The sequence below is a fragment of the Euprymna scolopes genome, chromosome 6 (assembly GCF_053919585.1).
Source record: "Euprymna scolopes isolate OS-2025 chromosome 6, ASM5391958v1, whole genome shotgun sequence".
NCBI classification, from domain to species: Eukaryota; Metazoa; Mollusca; class Cephalopoda; order Sepiida; family Sepiolidae; genus Euprymna; species Euprymna scolopes.
The window spans coordinates 11,514,407-11,540,298 of NC_136487.1; the positions used below are offsets into that span (position 1 = coordinate 11,514,407).

At 34.4% G+C, this 25,892-nt stretch overlaps 1 protein-coding gene across 6 annotated transcripts in view; it reads left to right on the forward strand.

Moving 5' to 3' along the window:
- The window catches only part of LOC145277508 (leucine--tRNA ligase, mitochondrial-like), an 83,974-nt gene that overhangs the window by 35,187 nt on the left and 22,895 nt on the right, over positions 1-25,892 (forward strand). For all 6 annotated transcript variants that reach the window (XM_080128924.1, XM_080128921.1, XM_080128923.1 and 3 more), the window contains 6 exons: positions 3,129-3,182; positions 8,411-8,521; positions 16,060-16,178; positions 19,433-19,599; positions 21,078-21,251; positions 23,087-23,178. In XM_080128924.1, coding sequence (XP_079985050.1) covers positions 3,129-3,182; positions 8,411-8,521; positions 16,060-16,178; positions 19,433-19,599; positions 21,078-21,251; positions 23,087-23,178 — 717 coding nt within the window. The remainder of the gene's footprint in view (positions 1-3,128; positions 3,183-8,410; positions 8,522-16,059; positions 16,179-19,432; positions 19,600-21,077; positions 21,252-23,086; positions 23,179-25,892) is intronic.

A 25,892-nucleotide genomic window follows, 5' to 3' on the forward strand; every position in this document is an offset into this window, starting at 1 on the left:
TTCACTGTTGAGCCTTCTACTCTAATAGTTTCTTCCCTTGGACAGCTAGACTTTGGAATTCTGTTTCCTGCTTACCTGACTGTACTAACCTGCTGAAATTTAAAAGTAATATGAGCATACATTTCACTGCTCAACTCCCCACAGTTCTCTATTAGACATGATCCCAAATAGTAGCCACTTCCATTTCAAGTAGCCATATGTCTTGTTTGGAGTGAAAAAGAGTAAAAAAACAAGATGGAGGGGGGGGGTATATAATGATTGTAATTAATCAATTACTGTCTCTTGTTCTGTGTGAGAAAGAGATTGTATGTAAACAGCCAACAATTGCAGAACTTGTTTTAGTCAATAATTCATAATCTATCGAATTATAAAACTCTGGAATGTGTGACCGCCTTTGCTTGAATTTTGAGGGGCTAAGAAATGAGGGTGGAGAGGTGTATTTTTTGGTTTTGATTCTAGCTGATGGCACCCAAGTCATATATATATATATATATATAAATAAATATATATATATATATATATATATATTAGTTTTGATCTCACTACTTGTTCAATATAATAATCAATAGAGAATTGTCTCTAATAATTAATACATAATTTGCATGAATTAAAATATCATATTTAAGCGTATTTTATGACCAGGCAACACCGAGCAGCCTGCTAGTATAGCTTAAAGCTATAGTAATGAGAATGTTTAATGTACAATAAATAGTATTAAAAAAAAAGCATGTAGTAAATCTACAGACATTTTTCTTTTTTTTACTAGGGAGTCACCACTTATTAAAGCCCGGAGACCACTCGAGGATAAGGGTTAAAAGAGCATATATTTTTAGCAGAGAATAGTAAGGAAATTGTGAATAACAAAGCACAGAGAAAAACCGTGTTGGCTCTATGATAATAAATCTGTAACCAGATGGGGAACCGGACACTGCTGGGAGGACCTTGCTAGTGGATTGAGAGACAGCCGGTCTCCTAGGTGGTCCCTTTAACATGAATTCAGATTTCGCATGTTTGAATCAAATGATGAAGACGATGATAATGGTGATGATGATGAAAAAAAGGAATGTGCTCTTAAATGATCTCTTTCTTCCCCCCCCCAAAAAAAATGGATAGTCGAAGGGTGCCTGCGCGTGAAATGGAAGTCATAAAAATAATTCCCAAGCAGGAAAGGTTGGCACTTATGTTAATTAACAGACCTCCAAAGAAGATAAGATAATCGCCTGTAAAGTGACCAGAGTAAGTCGTAATTGACGATGAAAACCACTTGAAGGACGAAGGCAAGTAAATTGATTATTGCAAGACAGACTGGTGATCATAAAATTCGACTTAAGGAATACGACAGCTGATAGTGAAACTATAAAAGTCGCCAATCCACGGGACATGGATATTTATTGCTTTTACCGAAATAATAATTCAGTTTTGCGATAGCCACCAATGAATTCAAATAAGGAGAGGAAAACCTATTTTCTTTCCCTTCGACAATTTTAAAGGTTGTTTTTTTTTGTTTTTCGTTTTTTTCTTCTGTGTCAGGGCATTCAGAGGTCGGTGGGAAATACTTGGACCTTCCCCCACCTTTGGAAAGCGGAACGTTACTGAACCCAGAAAAAGGACGGCTTTTGATTGGTTGACGACAATTTGGAAACATATTGAGAGGGCGGAGTTACAGATGACCGATTCTAATATAACGTTAAGCAAAGACATCTGAACGACATTCTACCACGCGTTTTCGGGCCCCCCCCCCTCCCAATTGCAATCTGGTTGAGACGCGTCTCTGTTTTCTTTTTCTAAGTTGAACATTTTCCCAAGTGTAAACTGACGATAACTGACGAAGAACTTTGTTAGCAAACGCCAGCCGCTAAAATTTGTATAAGTGATTAACGCAATTGTGTATATACTATTTGTAACATTGAAGGCAATAATTATTTTACGTTATGAAAAAAGTTAATCTTTGACTTCTTTTGTTTGTTTGGAAAACGTCGATGCTTGGAAGTGCAGTCTGTTTTCAGATCGGAAGCTGGACCAAGATTGGAGACGGATGAGCGAACTACGGCGAAGGAGACAAATCCCACCACTAGACGGAGACAAAAGGTGATGCCACAGGGATCAGAGCCAGTTACACCTTTCTTCCAAGCCTGTGCATCTGTGCCAGCCCTATAGGGGTTACAGATCTACATTAATTAAAATATCATTTCACGGGTGTGCAGTTCACATAAAATTTTGTTTTATCTAAATAAAAACAAACTAAAAAAATTCTGTATTTCACTGGCAAATCAGACTAAAGTATTGATGGTTCAGATTCATTGCTATTTGTGTCTAACCTGTAAAATAAGAACTTAATTTTATAAGTCAGAGTTATCTCCCCTTTGAATTTTTCGCAATAACTATCCTTTTTTGTTTTGTTTGTTTTCTTTCTGGCCTGGTGCTACCAGATCAGGCTGTCTTAAGATATTGGCTTCCTGATTCAAATGCACCAAACATTGATGTTATTATTATTTTTTTTTCCGTTTGCAAACTCTGCAAAACCAAAAACAAAAACATCAGATTTCTCTATTAAACAACCAAATTAAATACCATGAATAAATATTTGGAGATATAAATAACTTTAAGCATAAAAACGGTTACCAAAGTAGCTGAATCCATAAAGGGTTGATATGCCGCATATCCAACAACACAATCAAACTAAGCACTTGATTAAACAACTTAAAACCTAACTTTTTTAAAAAATTACTTGATTTAAAATTAAGTAATCCATATGATTGATTAATACCAATGATTGATTAATACCAATGATTGATATGCTGTAAAATTCATAAACAATTAGTTACTATATGTATATTCAATACGTTTTTTTTTATTTAGTTGGTTTCTTCATTTTTCAAAATTTAAATTTCATCTGAGTATCACTGTATTCAGAGATTCAAGACCTTAGCACTAAGGTTATATGAAACATCATGTAAGATTTCTGCTTTGCTTTTCCTTTAGTTCAGCTGTGCTTGATAAATTTCAATAGTCTCTTCTTTTCACTCAGCCACAGGGCCTTTATATATGATGATTAGTACAGCTTGCATGAAAAGAAAAAAATTTTCTTTGCTAACTGACATGCTAATTAATCTCTATTTTTACTGCAGTTCAATGGTTTGAAAAAAGAGGAAGCCTTTGATATGATTACCAAATATGCACGGGTAAGTTTGTTACTAATTTTTAATTTTACCCTTATTCTCTCACTAGTTAAATAATGTACAATAATATATGTTATTATAATCGAGATGTGTCAGTAGGCAAACTCTGTCACAATTTTCTTAATTTTTTCCTCCTAAGCTTCTCACAGATGGTTCTGCTCTTGAGGAGAAAGCAACTGAAACGTGTTGATCTTTCTTATCAAATTTTTCTTGGAGTTCATATATTAAATCCATTGCTCTTTCCGCTTCTCATAAAATCGATGCTCTCTATCGCTCTAAACACTTTCTCACACCTGTCGCTATTCTCTATTTCTACAAATCAACTATCAGACCACATATGGAGTATTGCTATATTTGGGCTGGTGAATCTGTGTCCCATTTGAGGGGTTTTGGTAAATTGCAGAAACGTATCTGTAATTTGTTTGGCCTTGCAAACGTGATGTTGTTAGTCTCGGTCTTTTCTACAAATGCTATTATAGCACATGTTCTTCAGAATTGTCTGATCTATTCTCTACTTCCTTTGTTCCAGCTCGTTTGACTCATTGGTCTAGTGGTCTTCATCAATTTGCTGTTTTGATACCTCATTGTAATATAGCTACCTAATCCAGTAGTTTCTTTTCGTGAACTGCAAGTTTGTGGAACTCTCTTTCTACTGATTGTTTTACTCTTACTTTTTGAAAACTGCAACCAAATCAGCATCTCCTGTCTTTGCTATAATCATCTTTTGTTCTTGTTAACTCCTAATATTAAGTGGCTTCATAGCTTGTCTGAAGCGATTTCCATTACAAAAAACAAAATTTTCCTTATTTTTATTCCAGATAATTTCATTTTTAATTGTTTATATAGTACTCATGCACTTATTGATCCGTGCTGAAATAATAACATTATTATTTAAAAAGCCATTCTTAACATGGGGAGGGGAGGGTGTTTTGTACCTATTCTGTACATTAACCTTACAATTGAATAAAAAAAACATATCATAAAACTTTAATTAAACTTGGAAATACAATTTAAAAAATAGCGCGGATCAGTAAGTGCATTAGCGCCCAATTTTCTTATCAGTTTGTTCAAGCTAGGGATGGTGCATCATATATTCCAACCGAAAGATCTTTTTAAGATTCTAACCCTTCCTTTAGGTCAATTGTTTGTGTTTGTCATCTATATACAGGATTGAACGATAAAATTGTCACCCTAGAAAAGACAACATGATTCCATTTCCATTTGATGAAAACCAGTTTTCTGTTTTTGTTGCAGACCATCTACTAGTTGGTCAGTTGTGTACAAATCCCAAGAGCAATAGGAGTCTTCTATCATGTCTGAAAGTGACATAATGTTTAACGAGCGAGATCAGAGATGCGCCATTGTACAACTCATGCTTTCTGTCTATCCAAGTTATGACAACAGGACCATTGCCAGCACCCTCAAAATACATTGCTGGATTGCCACGAATAATAGGGACATGCTGAAAGAGTGATGAAAACAAAGTTTCCAGCCACGGTTATGGTCTTTGGTTAGGGTTTCAAGTGATGGTCACATCATGCTACCTCACATCTTCGAAGTCAGCTTTAAAGTCAACACCAAAGTGTACGTGGATGTGCTGAAGAGTGTGGTGATGCTCTGGTGCAATCAGGTGGCCACTGGCAGACTCTGGATGTGGCAGCAGAACTCAGCACCAGCCCAGAAGTCCAAAGAGACCCAGGCTTGGCTTCAGAAGGAGTGCTACGACTTTGTATCCATCTCTCACTGCCTCCCTCCTCCCCCGATCTGAACCTGCTGGACTACTTTGGTCATACATCGAGAACATCACAAACATGACCTCCCACAACACCAAAGCCAGCCTGATTGCCACCATCTGCTAGGTATTCGCTGAGCTCCTACTGGCGCTTGTGGAAAAGCAGGCTCTCAGTTTCAGACCCATATCGAGGTAGTGATTGAGGCTGAAGGCAGCTACATTGAATAGATGTCAGCTCTACTATATAATCAAGTTACCGGAATTGATTTTTTCAATATAAGTTTTAAAATAAATCTGTAATGTTGTTTTCTGTAGTGCGACAAATTTATCTCTTCTCTATATGAATAAAATTAACTCATTTTTTCCCATGTGAGTTTGACCTTAATAGGATTAAAAATCAAGACATTACATACAAATGTAATGTGCACAAACTCCAGCACAGAATCTGAGTTGTGCTATAGGCCTATTACCCTTACACTTACTCGATAACCGTACACTCCTATATTTTTCCCGGTGAGAGTTCACTGCCAAAATCGGTTACATTCAATGGAAGTTGCAACATCTTTTCTCTCTATTAGATTCCTCCTTTTCCCACTCCCCATTTACACTGCATCGGATGCGTTCACAAGGAACAGTACAAGGAAATCGTACAAGGTTATTTATGCTGTTTTGTGGTTTTTTTTATCTTCTTTCCCTGATTTATGCTTTCTGTTTTCACCCTAAATAAAATAAAAAGAAAAATATAAAAAGAAAACGCGATTATTATTATTGTTTTCTTGTCATATAATAATATGCTAAGGTATTCCATGTTCATATATACGTTATCACTTTTTACATGCGTTTAAGAAAATGAATCATCTGAAACAGCAGAGATGTTGATTGGTTATTAATCTGATGTCGCTAAGATAATTCTGACTTTACCCCTTTTAAAGTGAATTGTTCTAAAATGGAATACTCTTGCCCTGTCAACTAAAATGAAAAACAAATAAAGATAAGATATGCATTTTATTTATTTCAAGAATAAAAAACTGACAATAATTTTATGGAAGAAGTAGTATTGACCCTGACAGAGATTTATTATTTCAATAGTAATTTTTAATAGTACATTGATTGATGAAAAAGCACCATGGAATTTCTACAACGTTTCACTAGTCAAGAAAATGATAACACCATTCATTAATTAACTGCAATGCTCTATTCAATTCATGTATACAGCAAAATTCTGGTTTACAAAGTAAATCGTATAGCTAATTTGCATATTGATTATTTAAAACTCATTTTAATGAATAAATTGTCAAGATGCTTGGATTTCAAATAAATTGGTTTTAGGTAAAAACATGCCAAAATTAGTAAAAATTTCAAACATTATGAAAAATGATCAAGTAGAAGATTTGCTAGAACTATTTTTTCCCCCTGAAAAAAAAGCATGCACATTAACGGTCCACCATTTTTTATTTTGAAATAACAGCTTACAATTATTTTATTAAAAATCATAAAAACTGCAGTTATCTTCCTTGGATTATAAGACGTCTTAAACATCAAATATGATAAAACTGTATTATTCAATAAATTTTATTCTTACTGATAATTATTTTTCTATTCAATCATTTTTCATAATTTTTAACATTTTTACTAAATTTGATATAACTATGTAATAGCCTTTTTACCTAAAATGCACTTATTTCAAATCCCATTATGCTGTACAAGCTCCATCACCAACACCTATGGATTTTAATAATTTTAAAAAATTTTAATAAATATTATAAATAAATTTTTCAATAAATATTTCAATCAAGCAATAATACAAAATTGTAATTTGTTGTATTTTTTTTATACCTACAAGAATTTATATTTTTGCAAATGTAATTCATATGAATCATTGTTTCAGTCTTTTTTGATTTAGTGTTAAAAAAAAAACTGGAAGAATGGGTCAACTAACAGCATGACAAGTATTTTCTTTATGAATTCAACCAGAACTATGAAGATAAGAAAGGCTCAATAGACTGGTTAAAAAAGATGATCAATGCACTATGATCAGTTATAATGGCTGTCCAATCGCTGTGATGATCAATGCTTTGAAGAAGACAAGTGGTTTCAGCAATGACAACAAATGCAGGTTCTGCTATGCAGAAGTAGAGAGTGTGAGCTACCTGACATTCAGCTGTAAGGGTTGGCATGGAGATGGCTACGATATGATGCAACACAATGAGGTGTGTAAATATCTGCACTGGATGATCTGTAAAAAGGTTGAATATCCAGTGTAGTAGCACGTCCTGGTAACACGTACCAGAAAGAATAGTTGGAAATAAGTCGTACAACATTTACTATGACCATGCAATACCTATAGCTGCATATCTTAGAAAGCAGAGTTATTAAACCTGACATAGTGATATGAGACAAAAAGGAGAAAGAAGCAACCTTGGTAGAAGTCAGTGTCCCCCAATGATGCTTGGTTAAAAAAGTTTGGAGGGAAAAGATAATGAAATACAAATGTACGACATAAAAAGAAACTGGATTTTTTTTTTTTTTTATTATTATTACATTTTCACCCCAAACAAGGCACATTGCCACTTTGGTGTAGGGGGCTACTATCAGGGGCAGTAACTACTGGGGCACTATGTTGGGATTTGGGCAGCAAGATGTCGGTTCACGTTACACTTGCACTTCTGCATGTCAGTACAGTTAGGGAAGCAGGGACCTGGAATGGAATTCCAGAGTCTAGCTGTTCTGGGGAAGAAACTACTGGATTAGAAAGATCTTTTACATCTAGGCATCTCTACTATCTCCATAATTCCAGTAATTATAGGAGCAACAGGCTCATTTAAAAGAATTTCAAAAACAACCTGGCAAATATACCTGGTGAACTAAGTGCAAAAGGGATACAAACAATTGAACTTAAAGGGATGGTTAGAATCTTTAAAAAATCTCTCAGTTGAAAATATGAGATAGTCGTTGAATGTCTGGCATTCAGTAGGATATCCCATTCCTAGCTAGAACAAAATAGTAAGAAATTTGTTTTTTGAAAGTGAAACTGCAGTAATTTTTTTTATGTTAAATCCAATCATTAGAATTACATTCCTATCCTACAGATCTATATACATTGGAATTATTTTGGCATTGGTTTCCCTGACTTTTTGTCAAATCAAGTTCTCACAAAAAAGACTATGTAGGTTGTAAACATCTATGAAAGTGTTGTCATATAGAATTATCAACTTTACAAATGTCTTCTCTCATTGATATAATAATAACAGTATGTCGTGACCTCCTTTTTAAATCTACACAAATATGAGAGATGTCTGCCTCTTTGGTAAGATGGCTGCTGATTACTTTTCGGCTACAAGACATAAAAAGGTGAAATTTGATCGGAATAATAAGTATGTTGATTATTGTAAGCGGCGTCCTATTAATCCTTTTGCTTATAGAAATTATATTATTCGCCACTGAAATAGAAACAAAATTTAACAATATTTATACGATTTTACTTTTTTTTTATTTTTAGGATCATCATTTTGGTGGCCATCTTGTCAGTATCAAACTGAAAGACTGGCTTATTTCAAGGCAACGGTATTGGGGCACACCAATTCCTTTGGTACATTGTGCCAATTGTGATGTAAGTAATAATATCTGAATGTTTTACTATGCAATAATTACCTTTGTGAATGGTTCAGTTTTTATTTCTTTCTCGTATATATATATATATATATATATATATATATATATATATATTATAGTATATTTAGGCAGCATTTTTTCATTCGAACAGACATTATTAAATACAACAGAGATATTTGCTTTATGACTCTTTTTTTTTCGTATAATCTTTTTTATATCAAAATCGAAAATATTAAAGTTTCATAGTTACCACGATTTTCAAACGACTTAGTTTTTAACCAACTTTTAATTGACTTTTTATTATTTTTTTTTATTTTATTTTTTTTAATCAAATTTTCACCCCAAACAAGGCACATTGCCACTTTGGTGTAGGGGGGCTACTATCACGTTACACTTGAACTTCTGCATGTCAGTACAGTTGGGGAAGCAGGGACCTGGAATGGAATTCCAGAGTCTAGCTGTTCTGGGGAAGAAACTACTGGAGTAGAAAGATCTTTTACATCTAGGGATTTCTACTGTGTGGAGGTGGGATTTAGCTGCCTGTCGGGTTTGTCAAGGGTGTCTACGTCGTGGGGGCTCAAGTGTCTGCAAGTCGCCAGAGCATTCACCATTAAAATACTTGTAGAACAGGCAGAGGGATGCAACATTTTGTCCATGGGACAGAGGCTGAAGCTTAGATGCCAGTTCAGGGCCTATCAGATTGGCGACTCTTTTTTGAACCTTGTCTAGGAGTGAGAGACTAGTAGGAGATGCACCAGCCCAAATGTGACAACAATATTCCATACATGAGCGAATGGTGGCCTTATAGAGGTACAGGATACTCCATACATATATACTTTTAACCTCCGATCACTCGATACAATTTATTGTGTTTTTTGCTTTTCACTTTTTTAACTTTCCATTTTCACTTCATCAACTCCATGGATTCCATCTGAATATGATTCGCAGTCAAATTGAAAGCACTTGTGATAACTATAATCTTGAAAGCACTTGTGATAACTATAATCTTCAAAAAGCCTGCAAATTTTCATGTAGTTTGGTGCCATAGAATCAAAGATATGAGCATTTCAATATTTAATTTGGCTACCAGTATAGATATATCCGCGCGCACACACACATATATATTTACCACCTTTTTCCCCAATTTTATAAGTTCCAAATCTCAGCAACTATTGATCAGAATTTGACAAGGGAAGGCTTGTTGGAAAGGTAATGATCTGAATTGTGTAGTGGGCTATTTAACATTTGCCCTTAAGGTCGCACATTAAAGAGATCATCCATCACCCAGAGCCTATTTTCGGTATTTTTTTACAGCCATAAAATGTTTCAATCATTGTCATTTGTTTTCCTAGTTTTGCATATGAATTACAAAATGTTAAGTGTTGAGACATTATGTTGAACAAAGATGGCGGCAGTAAATCAAATCGGCGAAGAATCAATGTAGTCCCGATCTTGAGTGTTAAGTAATTCCTAGTAATAAAGATGGCGGCAAAGAATCAAATGCAGTTTTGTGATAGAGGTGATGGCGAACTGATTGAATCCAAAACTCAACATTTTTTATAGTAACTTTGGAAGCTTCTGATTAGTTGATTATTATAAATGTGGTTATAAAAACGATCGTCGAAATCATTGGAGTCACCCCCCCCCCCTCCTCCCACATTATGAGTCAAAAGCATTTTAACACAAAATATCTGATATTTCCCCAAAACCTCTGGCCTTGATGGAGGGGGAGACTAAAACTTGCTGCTATGGTTTCAAATGATCTGAAATAACAGCAAGGGGAGACTTGATTCCAAATATTTCTCATCTGTTATATCTCTCCTCTTTGGTTTTCATACATAAAGTAAATTTCACAGTGTATAAAGATTATTTAATTTTTGAGATATTCATAATCATGCCCTGTTTTCAAAAGAAGGGGGTATATAACATATGAGAAATATTTTGAATCAAGTCTCCCCTTGCTGTTATTTCATATCATTTGAAACCATAATAGCAAGTTTTAGTCTCCCCTTCCATCAAGACTAGAGGTTTTGGGGAAATGTATATATGAGAGTTGTTCCAAAAGTAAGGCCTCCTATTTTTTTACTCAAAAACTATGAAGTAATATTATTAAAATGAGTAACCTTTTGTGCTCCAAAATTAATTTTTTTACATAGTCACCACCATTTTCGATGAATGATGTCTCAGTCATAAAAGTTCAGAGCAGTCTTTGTCACTCGCATCTCTGTTGCCACTCTGAAATCGAAAAACCCATCTCCTAACTGTGCTGACATCAACTGCATAAGTGAATGTTGATCGGTTTAATTTTTTTTTTTTTTTGCATGGAGGAATTCAATGACGCATTTCTGCTGCTAACATCCATAACAAGGCTTGCTTTCTCATACCATCAATATCTGCAACAGAGAGATGAAAATTTCTGGGAATGAATGTATAAGTTTAGTTATCACTAGCAGTTCAGCCCATCTTTGCTCGGGCCCTATGTACTGTTCATAACTTGCCCTGTGTGTGAATACATTTTATGTAAGATTTCAAATGTTTAAACCTAAATTTGTCTGAGTAATTTCATAAAAACTGCAGAGATCAATTTTTTTTAACTTGGACCCCAATTTTCATCCCTTAACATTTATTATTTTGATCTCAAATCAAAATAAAAAGTTTTACCCATGTCCAAGTTACCTACATCTAAGATTTCAAGTCTTTAGACCCCAAATTGGCGGCGGAATTTGGTAGAATCTGCAACGGTCAACTCTTTCAACTTTGACCTTTTGGCAGTCAAATTTTCACCCCAAAACTGATTAAAATGCTTGCATGTCTGAATACCCATTATGTATAAATTTCAAATGTTTAGACTCAAAATTGGCTGAGTAGTTTTCTAGACATCGCAAAGGTCAAATCTTTTAAGCTTTGATCCCTTGGCAGCTCAAATTTTCGACCCAATTCGATTAAAAAGCTTGCCCTATCTCTGAATAAACTTTATGTAAAATTTCAAATATTTAGACCAGAAATTGGCTGAGTAATTTGGTAGAGACTGCAGAGGTCAATTTTTTTTTTAACTTTGAACCCAATTTTGACCCCTTAACATTTATTTTTTGGGGCTCAAATCAAATTAAAAGTTTGATCTATGTCCAAGTAACCTACATTTAAAATTTCAAGTGTTTAGACCCAAAATTGGCGGAGGAGTTGGGTAGAGTTTTCACAGGTCAAATCGTTGAATTTTGACCCCTGACAGCCAAATTTCTGGCTGAAAACTGATTAAAAAGATTTTCCCAAATCTCAATACTCCTTATGTCAAATCTCGAATCTCTAGACCAAAAATTAACAGTTATTTGATAGGGAAATGTACACAGACACACACACACAAGCATTTTCACTTTTATATATAGATAGATAAGAATGTAATTTGCATTTCCTTTTGAATGTTTTGTCCAAGGCAACTTTAACCCTGGATATGGTGACTTTCTCTGGTAGAATGTTCTAGATAGATAATACTGCTTTTATTCTCTGGACATGAAAATAATATTAGTTCATCTTCTGCAGATGACAGTGTTGGAGAGAAAAACTTATTGATGTTGCTGTATGCTAGAATTAGCATCTCCTTGCATCCTTCGTGAGGACAGTTTTAGTTTTTGAAGCCAATTTTTGTAGGTAAGTGTGGAGAATCACATCACCATCCTAGTTGCCAACCATCGATCACACTGCAGGTGTACAATATCTTTTTACTGATATGGATTTGATGTTTGGATCGGTTATACCAATGATTACATATAAAGAATGGAAGATGTCAGTTGTTTGGCTGAGAAAGGATCTCTGGATCAGGATGAGAAGCCACCTGACTTTACAGGTAAAGGATGTGTCCTCTATAGTATTAGACCTAACTAAATGGTTAATTGTAGGTATTGACCATTTCATACCCTCTAAAAAGTTTCAGCAAAAACCTAACAGCCAGCCATGGTTCTCTCCAGAATGTGCTGCTGCCATTGCGCACAGAAATCACTTTTTCCACTGCTTCAAACGTAATAGATGTATGGAAACTAAAGCCGTTTTCAGGACTGCCAGCAACCATTGTAAGAAAGTAATAAGGAACGCAAGAGAGTTGTATGCTCAATCTGTTAAGTCCAAAGTAGCTGAGCAGCGGCTTGGTTCCCACCAGTTTTGGCAAATAGCAAACAGAATCCTGAACAGAAGCGTGTGCTCCATCCCAACTATTATCAATGGACCTGAGGTAATCTCGTCAGCATCAGACAAAGCCAAACTCTTTGTCAAGAACTTTGCAGCTAATTCTACCCTTTGCGACCAAGACTGCTAACCCCCAATATTTCCTCCTGTATCAGAAAACACGCTATGTGATATGCGTATATCTGTACGTGATGTTGCCAAGCTAATCAAAAACCTTGATTCCAGTAAAGCAACTGGCCCTGATGGTATTCCAATTATAGTACTCAAAAAACTTCAACCTGAACTAGCGCCCATACTTACAAAACTGTTTAAACGTTGTCTTAAGGAGAATAGTTTCCCATCTCCCTGGAAAATCTCATCAGTATGCCCTGTATTTAAGAATTCAGGTGATCGCTCATCCCCCTCTCAGTACAGGCCAATAAGTCTCCTGTGCGTCATGAGTAAGTTGCTGGAATCTGTGTTAAATACAGAAGTAATCAAACATCTCAACAAAAATAACCTTCTTAGTGACACTCAATATGGTTTCCGTTCTGCTAGATCTACAGCAGATGTCCTTACAGTTATATCGCATAGGATTAGCAAATCTCTCGACGGTGGCAATCTTTCTAGGGCAATTGCTCTTGACATATCTAAAGCCTTTGATAGGGTATGGCATAAAGGTTTACTTCATAAGATCGCTAGCTATGGTATAGCTGGAAATGTCTTCTCAATTATTAAATCATTTCTTTCTGATAGGTTCATAAGAGTAGTAGTTGAGGGGCAAAAATCAGAAGCTCACAGTATTAATGCCGGTGTCCCTCAGGGATCCATCCTGGGCCCAACTCTTTTCCTGATCTACATTAATGATCTTCCAAATCATATCCTTACATCATTTGTAGACATTTATGCTGACGACACTACCATTTATGGTAGCACATCTAAGACAGTAAACGAGCAAGTTCTCTCCAATTCTCTCTCCTCTGATCTTGAGCACGTAGTACAATGGGGAAAGGAATGGCTGGTTACTTTTAATGCATCTAAAACCAAGCTTCTCTCTTTACATCATCAACATTCTAATCCACATTTGTCATCAATTGAAATGAATGGCTCTCGTCTTCAGGAGGCCTCAAGTTTTGACAAGCTTCTGGGCTTGACCATTACTCCTGATCTTAAATGGAACACGTATATCAAATCTGTTGCCAAGGCCGCTGGAAAAATGGTGGGATCTTTCTATCGATCCAGTAGATATCTCACTGCTGATGCTATTCTCTATCTATATAAGAGCCAGGTACGTCCAAGGATGGAATACTGTTGCCACATCTGGGCAGGAGCTGCTAGAAAGGACTTGTCCTGCCTTGATAGAGTTCAAAATAGACTTCGTAGCCTCGTAGGAGATGTCCTTTTCTCCTCCTTGCCACCTCTATCTCACAGAAGAGATGTTGTGAGTTTGTCTCTGATGTATCGTTATTTTCATGGAAAGTGTTCAACTGAGCTTCAATCTATGGTCCCCCCTCGCCAAACTTTCACAAGAAACACTCGTCTAGCTGTAAACACTATCAATAATTTCCCCCACTCTTTATCTGTGCCTAAACCTAAACGTAGATTCCATGAACAAAGCTTCTTTCTTAGAACTGCACGCCTGTGGAATTGTCTTCCGTTTTCCTGCTTTCCGGCTGACTACAATATGGTTGTGTTCAAGTCTAAAGTAAATAAGTTCTTGATGAGCCGTTCCATATAAGTTATTAAATTTACCAAATTTTCATTACTAATGATTACTATATTGACCAACTTCTACTGTACACTCTTTAACCCTTATCCTTGAGTGGCCTCTGGGCCTTGATAATGTGGTGATGCCTTTGTAAAAAAAAAAAAAAAAAAAAAAAAAATTGAATTGCATAAGACTTCCTTCCCACAAACAGAGTTGGAGAATTCTCCTCTTTTTAGAAGCTTTCCAACAGCCATTAATCATAACTTTGGCTCTGGTAACATTCATCTATACTTTCCATAGCATAACTCCATGTCTTTAATTTAGCATCTGTTATTTCTCAGGCAAATACTAAACCATCATCATACGACATCGTTTCACTTCATCAATAATTCTTGGTCTCACAATGACAACTACACTGCCCCTCTTCTAAAATCAACCAAGCTGTGCCTAAGAGAACAGCAGAATAGATACTATATTACCTGCCCTCTCCAAAAAGAGAAGATAATGCCTGGGAGGATGGTCTCATGACAATAGAACATATAATACACTACCCTTCTTCTTACAATTAAAAGAAGTACTAGTATAGTTTTCGCTTACGACAGATACCAAATCTCTATTAGTAATAGATTTTATGTTGATGATTGATCTTCTTTTTCTTTTTTTTTTTCTTTTTTTTTTTAAATACATTTCTGAATTTTTGAGATGAGAATTGCTTATCCATATTATTTGGATTCATCGGACTACTGTTCTCATCTTGAGTGTGATTTTCACAACGTTTTGGTTGATGTGGTTAGAGTACTTGTAAAAATCAATTGTGAAAGTGATATTTTCCTGAAAGTTGCAGGTTCAATTCTCAGTATGGACGACCGAAAAATACAATTGCAAATGACTTAAGACCTCTATCCAGTCATGGCTGATGGAATGAGAGCATGCTACTCCTATGAAGTAAATAAAAGTTTCCGTTCGAAATTCCATCTAAATTCCCGAATTCGACGAGATACACCTGAATATGGTTGGAGGTTACATCAACTGAAACGTTGTGAAAATGGCACTCAAGATGAGAACAGTAATCTGATGAATGCAAATAATATCTTCTTTTTATCAATTTTCTTTTTTTGTTCAAGCTGGGGATGAGGCATTCTACTGGATGGCAAACATTCACCTGCTATCTCATATATTCCAACCAAGAGATCTTCTTAAGATTCTAACCGTGCCTTGTTTGCTTTAAGTGCAATTGTTTGTATTGATATCCCTCTTGCACTTAGTTCACCAAGTATATTTGCCACATAGTTTTTGAAATTCTTTTTCATGAATCCAGTTGCTCCTATAATTACTGGAATAATAGAGATCTTCCTAAGATTCCAATTTCTTTTCATGTCATACTTAAAACCTCGGTATTTCATTATATTTCCCTCTCAGCTCTGTTTAACCCAGCATTATTGGGAACTCTGCCTTCTACTAAGGTTGCTCTTTTCTTTCTTGTTCCATTATATCAGGTTTAATAGGAATTGCATGGTTATAGTGGATTGTGTATTTCTTATTCGCAATTGTTGTTTCTGGTAAACATGTTCCCAGGACTTGCTGCTGCATTCGATATGTAATTTGATGTGTTTCATATATTTTAAATGCGATATCATAAGTTCTTTAAATAGCAATTATGAATATATTTACAGATTGTGCCTGTCCATTTTGAAGATCTTCCTGTCGAACTCCCAAAAGTTGAAACATCTTTGGGAAAATCTAATGCACTCCTTTCTCATTTGCAAGACTGGCATTCTGTAAAATGCCCAAAGTAAGTCATTTTTTTTTATCTATCTTCATTTGCTAGTTGCGTAGGGCTGTAAATGGGTGGTAACATTTAATCTTACTAAGACTAAGCTTCTTTCTTATAATAACTACAAAAAAACTTTCTCAACCAACAACTGTTATGGTTAATAACACCCTACCTGAGAGTCCATCTTTCAAACTCTTCAGTCTGACATTCACAGGCAACATGAATTGGAACAAATACATTGCCAAGGTTGCTACAAAGAAGGTGGGCTCTCTCTACCATGCTAGAAAATTACTCACACCAGAGAATATCCTTTATCTTTACAAAGTCACTATTTGCCCATGCATGAAGTATTGCTGCCACATCTGGGCTAATGCATCTGCCACTAGTCTCTCGCACCAAAAACAAGTCTCCTACCTAATAGATTCTGCACTATCAACCAAGCTCCAAGTCTTGTTCCATTACCACAATGTTGCAATCCATATGCCTGTTTTACAAATATTTTAATAGTGCTCTCGTGAACTTATAGCATTTGTGTATCAATGTAAATACACGCAACAATAAGCAATATTTGACGTCTAGACTGTAGAGATCGCTAGATGCCAGAAAGCCTCCTACTTTAATAGTTTCTTTTCTCAAATTAGACTTTGGAATTCCCTCTGATCTCCTGTTTTCCTGACTGTACTGGCATACAGAAGTTCAAGTGATTTTCAGACATCTCACTTCTCAACTTCCTACATAATGTCCCTGTAGATATGATCCTAAATAGTAGCCGCTTTACGTCCAAGTGGCACTGTGACTTGTTTGGGTTGAATGAGAGTAAAAAAATAAATCACTTAGGACTTCTATTTAGTCATGGCTGACAAAACGAGAGCACACTACCTATAAAATCGAAATTCCGTGCAGATTCCTGAGTTCAACAGAAACATTCTCAAGTTCGACAAGATACACCTGAAAAAGGTCGGCGGTTACATCGACCAAATCGTAAAAATGACACTCAAAATGAGAACAGCAGTCTGAAGAATCCAAATAATACAATATTCAAGATTGTTTGCTTTTTTGATGTTGAGTTTCTGCTATGCATTTTGATTGGATAATAAGACATGGTCAAATAGACACAAAAACCATTCTTAACATTGGGAAAGGTTAACCTTCATGTTATCTGAGAGGAAAATAATCATTGATCAGAAAGAACTATATCTTGCTTGCCATCTTGTCTACAGGGCAGAAACTGGAATTCAAAAAAAGAGTCAGACTTGACTAGAACTAAATTACAAAAGAAAGTTTTTGCACAAACATTTAGCATGACTCAAAATAACTTCTTTTTCCAAAATACATTTTTCCTGTGATGGATATTTGAAAATATTTTTATCAAAACAGATATTTGTTCAATTCAACTCTTAGACAGGATCCAAAAATGAGTCTCAAATCTAATAGGTCCCACGTTGTTGGCTAAACTCTGCCCCCTTGTCACAATGTCACTCATCTATACCTGTTTTACTTTAATGGAATGTGCTCTGAGCTCATAGCGCTTGTGCTCCCTTTATGTACATACCCCCAACTAATCCAACAAGTAGCAAAAGCCCACCCCTTCACTGTTGAGGTCCCTAAATGCCAGAAAATCTTCTATTTTGGACTGTTTGAAATTCCCTCCCTGTTTCCTGACTGTACTAAACTGCAGAAGTTTAAATGTAATGTGAACAGATCTCACTGCTCAACTTCCCACAGTCCTCTGTTAGACATGATCCCAAATAGTAGCCTCTTATGTTCCAGGTGGCAATATGCGCTTGTTTGGGTGTGAGGAAGAGTAAAAACAAGTATATATATATATATATATAGAGAGAGAGAGAGAGAGAGAGAAAGAGACGTTAAAAACATTTAAAAATAAATGTTTTAATTTCAACAATATTTGGCTTGTTCTTAAATGCATTCGATTTTCCATAAATTTCTTTTTTCATTCAATCTGCAAGAGTTACTGATAGCTAAATTTTTATATTTAAAACCATGTAAAAGTTTTTAGACCCCCCCACCACCACCACCACCACCATCATTTGCAATTCAAGGGTCTGAAGTTCAAATAAATTTGTCTTTTTTATTTATATAAATTTTCAAATTAATTTAATTTTATATTTTAAAAAAAAGCAATTAATGCAACATATTTATATGTTGAAGATTTGATAATAAATGTTGTTTTGTTTTTTTATTCTAATGATTATTTCTTGAGTGCGTATTTCAATTAAGCAATCTGTCTCACTTTTTTTCTCCCCATGCCATTTTTTCCTTGTCCAAGAATCAAATGTTTTTTGACATTTTGCAAACTCATCTTCTAATCTTCATGGTTCAGCTGTCTCTCAACCACTCTCAACAGTCTTGTTTTCAAGTTTTCTTGGCTGGCCAAATTTTCCTTGCTTTATTCATAATTTTTTAAAATGATATTTTAATCAAAAAACAGCCTCTCTATATATATTTTTTTAAAGCATTGGTTGAAAAGCATTTTTATTTATAATAATATATACAGCTGTAACTATTTCTTTTGGTGTCATTTTTTTAGTGGGGAGGGGATAAATCCGAATTTGCTCTATATTAAAAAACAAAATTACAGGAAAATCTGTATGATGTACATGCTGGGGACAATGAAAGTATCATATTTTGAAAAAAATCGCATAAATTGATTAACTTGTTTTATATTTCTAAACAGATTTTTTTAAAATGATTTTAAGCAATTAATGGGAAATTGTAGGCATTACAAGACTGATATTGTAAGTTTGAATTATTGTGGAGTTATCTAGTCTTGTTTCTTCAAGATGGCGATGCAAGACAACCTATTTTGCTTACTCATAAAATTTGATTTTCTCAGTTAAAAATTAGCTACTTGATCAGTTTATGTGATTTTTGGAATTTTTTTTTTTAACAAAGGAGACACCATTTACCAAGGGCCCGGAGGCCACTCGAGGATAGGGTTAATGAGTGTACAGTGGTTAAAATGTAATCATATTTATGAAAAAAAAAAAGTTAAAAAAAATTATTTTAAAAAATTCTGAATAAAGCGAGGAAAATTTAATATGACATTTTTGTTCCATCACAGGTATGTACATCATAAAAATTTTTCTATAGCTTTTATTTTTAATATAGACGAATTCTGGATAAATACCAATTAGTATAGCCTGAATAGCTACTGAATCTCAACAAAATATTGTGTTATATACTGAAGTACATATTGTTAAATTTATTTCATTTTTCTTTTTCTATTTTATTTTACTTATTTCTATTTACAGATGTGGAGGTCCTGCACAGAGGGAAACAGACACCATGGATACGTTTGTGGACTCTTCTTGGTACTTTTTGCGATATCTTGATTCTAAAAATGACAGCCTTATATTTGATCCTGAAATTGTCTCTCGAGAAATGCCAGTAGATCTGTACATTGGCGGCAAAGAACATGGTAATTTGAATAACCAAATTTGCTTCATATTAATCTTTCTTGAATCACACAACAAGTAACGTTGATCTACTACTACTCTACACACTCCTACTCCTCCTCTCACACAGCATCTATTGCCTCCTTCTTTCTACCACCATTTCTATTTCCTTACCCCCACCTTGGATTTTTTCTTTCTTGGTTTTTACTTGTATCAACAAGTCATCTGCAAATTTTGTAACAAAAAAGTATGGCATATTATGTTCTTGTTTCTCCATAAAGAGCTAATCTGTTCAAAGTTAGAATATACCACATCAATATGGTCACCACGATATATGTGTGACATTGGAACCATAAAAGCAGTGCAGAGAACGGTTACATAATTGGTTCCAGATCTGCATGATCTGTTCTATGAGGAGCAACTGAAGCAACTGGATCTTCCAACTCTGGTGTTCGGTCGAATGAGAGGTGATGCCATTCAGATCTTCAAATATTTGCATGGAGAATGCAACATGGACTGTTTTAAGATGCTTTCTGTGAAACAAGATTGGAGGACTCATGGGCATTCCTTGTGTTTGGATAAGCAGCGACATCGGAAGGGGCAGCTGAGTCTGTTCTAGCACACTTCTTCTTCCAGTGTGTGGTGAACGTGTGGAACCTGGTGTCGGAAAAAGTGTTATCTGCAGAATCACTCAATACCTTCAAAGCCAATCTAGACAAACATTATAGGAATCACCCACTTTGCTTCGACTACAAATCTAGAGATGATGTGTATTGAGAGACTAATCACAAGTGTATAGGCCTGTGTTCCTTCTCACTGTATATATATTGTATTGTATTGTTTACAAAAATGCATTAGAGGAAAATGGTATAGGAGTTTTCTTCCTACCTACAGCCCTTGGTCTTTTTAAGAGTAAAGTTAGTAGGCGTCTCCAGTCTTTTTGATAATCATTTTTTGTTCTTGTTAGCTCCTTACATCAATTGGGTTCATACCTTGTCTTGAGTGATTTCTATCAAAAAAAAAGTTATGCTATCAGAGTGTGAAACACAGGAATCCATTAAAATTTGTCACCATTTTTTCTTCTTTTTCTTTTATTATTAGATGTTAACACCTATGGATCCGGCAAATGCATTCTAAACCTCACTGAAGTAATAGGAACCCTTTTTGATACAAGAGTTTGGTTGTTTGGTGCTTCTGTATTATAATAACAAAAAAATATTGAATTTTAAGTAAAACAAATGTTCATCTTCATTTAAAAAGTTAAAAAAATGCAAGAACTTGCTTGTCAACACGATACATTTAAAACATACATTAAAACTCAATGATTCGATAAATTCTATTGTTACTTGTAATTATTTTTCTACTGGATCAATTTTCATAATTTTTGGAATTTATACTAATTTCGCCATGACTCGTAAGTACATAATAATGTTTTCACCTGAAATGCATCTGTTTAAAAGATCACCAATGTAAACAACCACCTTGTTTTTTTTCTTTGTAGCTACACTTCATTTATATTATGCCAGATTTGTGAACCATTTTCTTCACGATTTGGGTTTGGTTGCACACCGAGAACCGTTTGTCAATCTCCTCACCCAGGGGATGGTAATGGGGAGGAGCTACAAGCTAAAAGATTCTGGACGATATCTTCCCGAATCACAAGTTGATCTTGCAGGTATGCCGATTTCATTTTTATCCTTTTCAACTTCTTTAAGCAGATAATTCTCAATTGCAATAAGGTCCACCAAAATCCTTGAGAAATTTGGCTGATCGTTTCATTTTATATCGAAAGTACAAATAAAAATTAATTTTTGATTCATCATCATCTGTCTATCTAATATATAAAGTAATCTTGTTGAATTTTAGAATTTAAAAAATTATTTCGACTATTGTTTTAATCTTGAGTATTATTCTCACAACGTTTTGACTGATGTAAGCTTTAAACTTCTTCAGGTATATCTTGTTGAATTCTCAATAATAATACAATAGTCGAAATAATTTTTTTAATTCTAAAATTAATCTTTCTGTCAAATTCTGAAATTTGTACAGAATTTTGAACTGAACCCTTTATTTAATCCAAGAGGTTGGCATGCTCTTGTTCTGTTAGCCATGACCAGGTAGAAGTCTTAAATCCTTTAAAATTGCCCACGCTGAGGATTGAACCTTCAACTTCCAAAAGCGTGTTATTTAGAACCGACTTTCTTTTTATTAAAATCCCTATACGTTTAATCATTTCCTTTAGTATGTGAACAATGTATCAAACAATTCTTGGTGTACATACCTGTGAGAGGAAGAAAATATTTGACACCAAAAATCATGTAAATTGATCAAGTGGTTTTATTTTTAAAATGAAAATAAAATTTTAGGGCTAAACGGCAATCATTGATCTCTCAATCATATTTTGCCGGATAAGGGAAATAATTCCAAATGATTCAAATTTTTGCAACATTTTAGAAAGCCATTTTTAACTTGGGGAGAGTTGAGGATGAGACATTGGAAAGATTCAAATTCACTTAATAATGATTTTTTATTTTTGTCCAAAATTACCCCTATATTAAAAAGCAAGAATTAAAAAAATCTGTGATGTATGTACCCGTGATGAAATGAAAATATCATATTCCAAAAATAACAAATTAATCACATATTTTTTTGTTTTTAAATAAGAAAATAAAATTTTATGAGTAACAAAAGTGAGTTGTCTTATTTGCCATTTTGAAAACAACCAACAAAAAAATACAAAGGGAGATAACTCAATAATTCAAATGTACAAGATCTATGTTATAAGTTTTATTTCTAGAAAGAAAATCATTTGTAAGTGATTAATGTGAATTCATAGGCATTATAACATAAATACTTGTAGTTTTTCCTAATTTTTGGTGAGGTTATTTATTTTTGCCTGATAGGTAAGTTTATCAAAGAGTTTTTGGTTTGAAATGCGAGTTTCCTGTGTGTCTTCATTGATATAAGCAGCAAAAATATATTTACAACATGAATAAATATTTGAAAATATTAAATAAATAAATAATAAAATAAAATAAATAAATTCCATGAACAAAGCTTCTTTCTTAGAACTGCACGCCTATGGAACGCTGTTCCGCTTGCCTGTTTCCCTCCTGACTTCAACCTGGATGTCTTCAAGTCCAACGCAAACAAATTCCTGATGAACCGCCCCCCCCCTAAGTAATGACACCTTATCAATTCTCCAATACTATTGCTACACTATCCCTTTGATTACTGTACACACAATAACCCTTATCCCTGAGTGGCCATTGGGCCTTGATAAGTGGTGAACTCCATGTAAAAAAAATAAATAAATAAATATTAAAATAAATTAGCAGCACTTTACAACATGAATAAATATTTGAAAATATTAAAAACTAGAAGCATAAAACTTTTTTACCAAAATAACTGAATTCTCTAAAAAGTGTTTCTGTGCTGCAAAACAAAACAACTAAACAAAACCCATTATTTTTTTTTTTTGTTTATATTTTATTTTGCTGTTATTTTTAGGCGATCATCCAGTTGAACTTAAAACGGGAGCCGCAGTTGAAGTGCAATGGGAAAAAATGAGCAAGTCCAAGTACAATGGAGTCGATCCAGAGGTAAACAAAGAAATTTAAAACTGCACATTTGAATTCAATTTATTTTTCCAAAAATAAAGCAATCATGCTTCAATTGTCATGTAGGGAAAAGGTGGTAGAAATATACAGAGAAGAGGATACAATAGTTTTTTTTGTCCTGTCAAAATTTGAATTGTTACATTATTAATGCATTTATTACCTCCCCTGGAACTAAATTCCAAGGTTCAGGGATTCTGATTGAGAAGCGGCTCTGTTTCAGTTTAATCGAAATCGGCAGTGAAATAGTGTCTTATAGTGTCCACATAGACCTCTTTCTGATGCAGAAGTGAATAATAGGTCCTGACGTATATCGTAATGTCCATTGAAGAAATTCTGGGTTAAAATTAGATAACTGCGTAATTGTTAACGCTCAAGAGAGAAAGAGTTAAACCTTTTGAGTCATTTTTTCCATTCATCTTTTCTTTGTTCTATATAGTTTCTTGTTTTGTTTTGTTATGGGTTTTTTTTTTGTAAAATATTTAATGTTGGATGTTTTAAGTAAAATCAAGTGAGTTTAGGAACAAACATCTGATTTTAAGGATTAGGAACATGTCGGAAAATAAAGTATCATAAAATAATTCAAAGGATTAGAAAACTTCCAGAATTGCTTTGCCTTGTTTATAAAAATATCATTTGTAGGATTTTTTTTATGGAAATTGCTTGAGACAAGGCATGAAGCCATTTGACGTAAGAAGTTAACAAGAACGAAAGTTGATTATTGCAAGAACAGGAGATGCCTATTGACATTAATCTTGAAATGACCAGGGCTGTAGATAGAAGGAAAACAGTGAGCAGGAAGAGAGTTCCACAACCTTGCAGTCCTTGTAAATAAATAGGAAGCTGTATTACAATGAGGTTTAAAACAGCAAATTGATGGCAACCTCAAGACCAACAGGTTAAACATGCTGGAACAAAGGAAGCAGGGAATAGATTAGACAATTCTGAGGAACCAAAATAAAGGAAGTGAGAGTTATGAGGTTGTTGATAGTGAACCCAAGGTTGACTAAACAGATTCTGCTTAGCATTGATAGGATCCTTGCCATATGATGTAGCCACCTTATCCTGCAGCAGGACTCTCTGGATGGACAGGTAGGCATCAACGAATGGGTATACTTTAATGAACTTGAAAATTTTATGAACAGATAACAAAGACGTAACCTTCACTGAATGTACAACGTGTTTAGTAATCCCAGCCAAAGCACATCAGATCTTAACTGTTTATCTTATATTGATCACAATTGGTTCGATAGCTGAGTTGATATTTGTATGAGCAGTTGAAACAATGTTATTTGTATGTTGAATGATGTGTAGGTTAACTATGTAGTATTCGATGTTTATACATCAACGTACAAAATGAAAATGCATAAACATGTTTGTACACATGTCATTTGCACATACATTATCCTGAATAAAAACAAATAATAATATTTTGAACCAATCAGAAAACTTGCTGAATTTATTTGAAATGGTCTTTCTGGGAGCTATTCAAATCCTTTAAAAGCCAGATTTTTCTTCAATTAAATCAATGGAGTCCAGTTGATCTGAATCTGCAGATCAGTGTTGCTAAGTGCCCCCACTTCAGCTACATTTCTCCACTCACACACGCACACACACAAACATTAACAAACACAGACACACACAACTCATGGTTTCATTATCCTCTACAAATTTGTATAAACTTTATTCATTGAAATATTTCCAATCTTCTCACTGAAATATTTTATTAATATAAAAGCAAATGAACATTAACTCTTATAAAGAATTTTCAATGAATTATAATTTGTTTAATTGAGCAGAGAAGTTTTGAATACGATTTTGTCTACCCCTGAACCTCACAGCTCTTAATTAATCAATTCAGTCTTCTAATGTCTCAGCTAATAAATCCTTTGTTTTTACAAGAACTCTAAAAATATTTACAAGCATTCTATGTTTTTCCTATTGCTTTAAAACTCCATTTTAAACATATATAAAATATCCCTTTTGTGAATATATGATTTTTTTATCTCATTATTTTGTTTTGTTTACCATATGACAATGTCTTTCTTTTTTCTCACATTTGAATATAAAATCTAAAATATTTTCCATTGAATCTGGTTCAAACAAAAATACATTGTTCATTACAAAACATCCCAAAGTAAAACACAAAAACTGGTATGGAGCATATCCCTAAAAGTAATTCCTTTCACCAACAACCATGATGACATTTGTTAAAAATGCACATGAACAGGGTAGTGCCTAAAATAAAACTGACCCATTTAGCCATTTTAGACTCCTAACAATGCCTAATCACCTTCAACTTGTAATCACACGAATTTTGGTTTGTGGCTGCATGCAGCTACTGTTTCCATGCATCAAACGCATGCTAATCATGGCCGCTTATCCTTCAGTCTCTTCACACCATCGTGATACATGTACATGTAGTACTGCGGCTTGCATACAGCGACAGCATATGCACATGACACGCTACATTTTCTTGCCTATTTTTGCTTGTCCTCTGCAAAACATTCACACATCATACTACCCTAACCAATATTGTCAAATGGGCTCGGACATCACTAGTGTTCAATTAATTTGAGAGCTTGTTTATGTTCGGCAGCTTCATAACTCTCGCTTCCCTTATATTGTCTTCTTGTCTTCACATTCCATGAGAAATGTTTCTGACAAAGGGTGAAGAAGTGCTGTTTTCTGGATTGGAA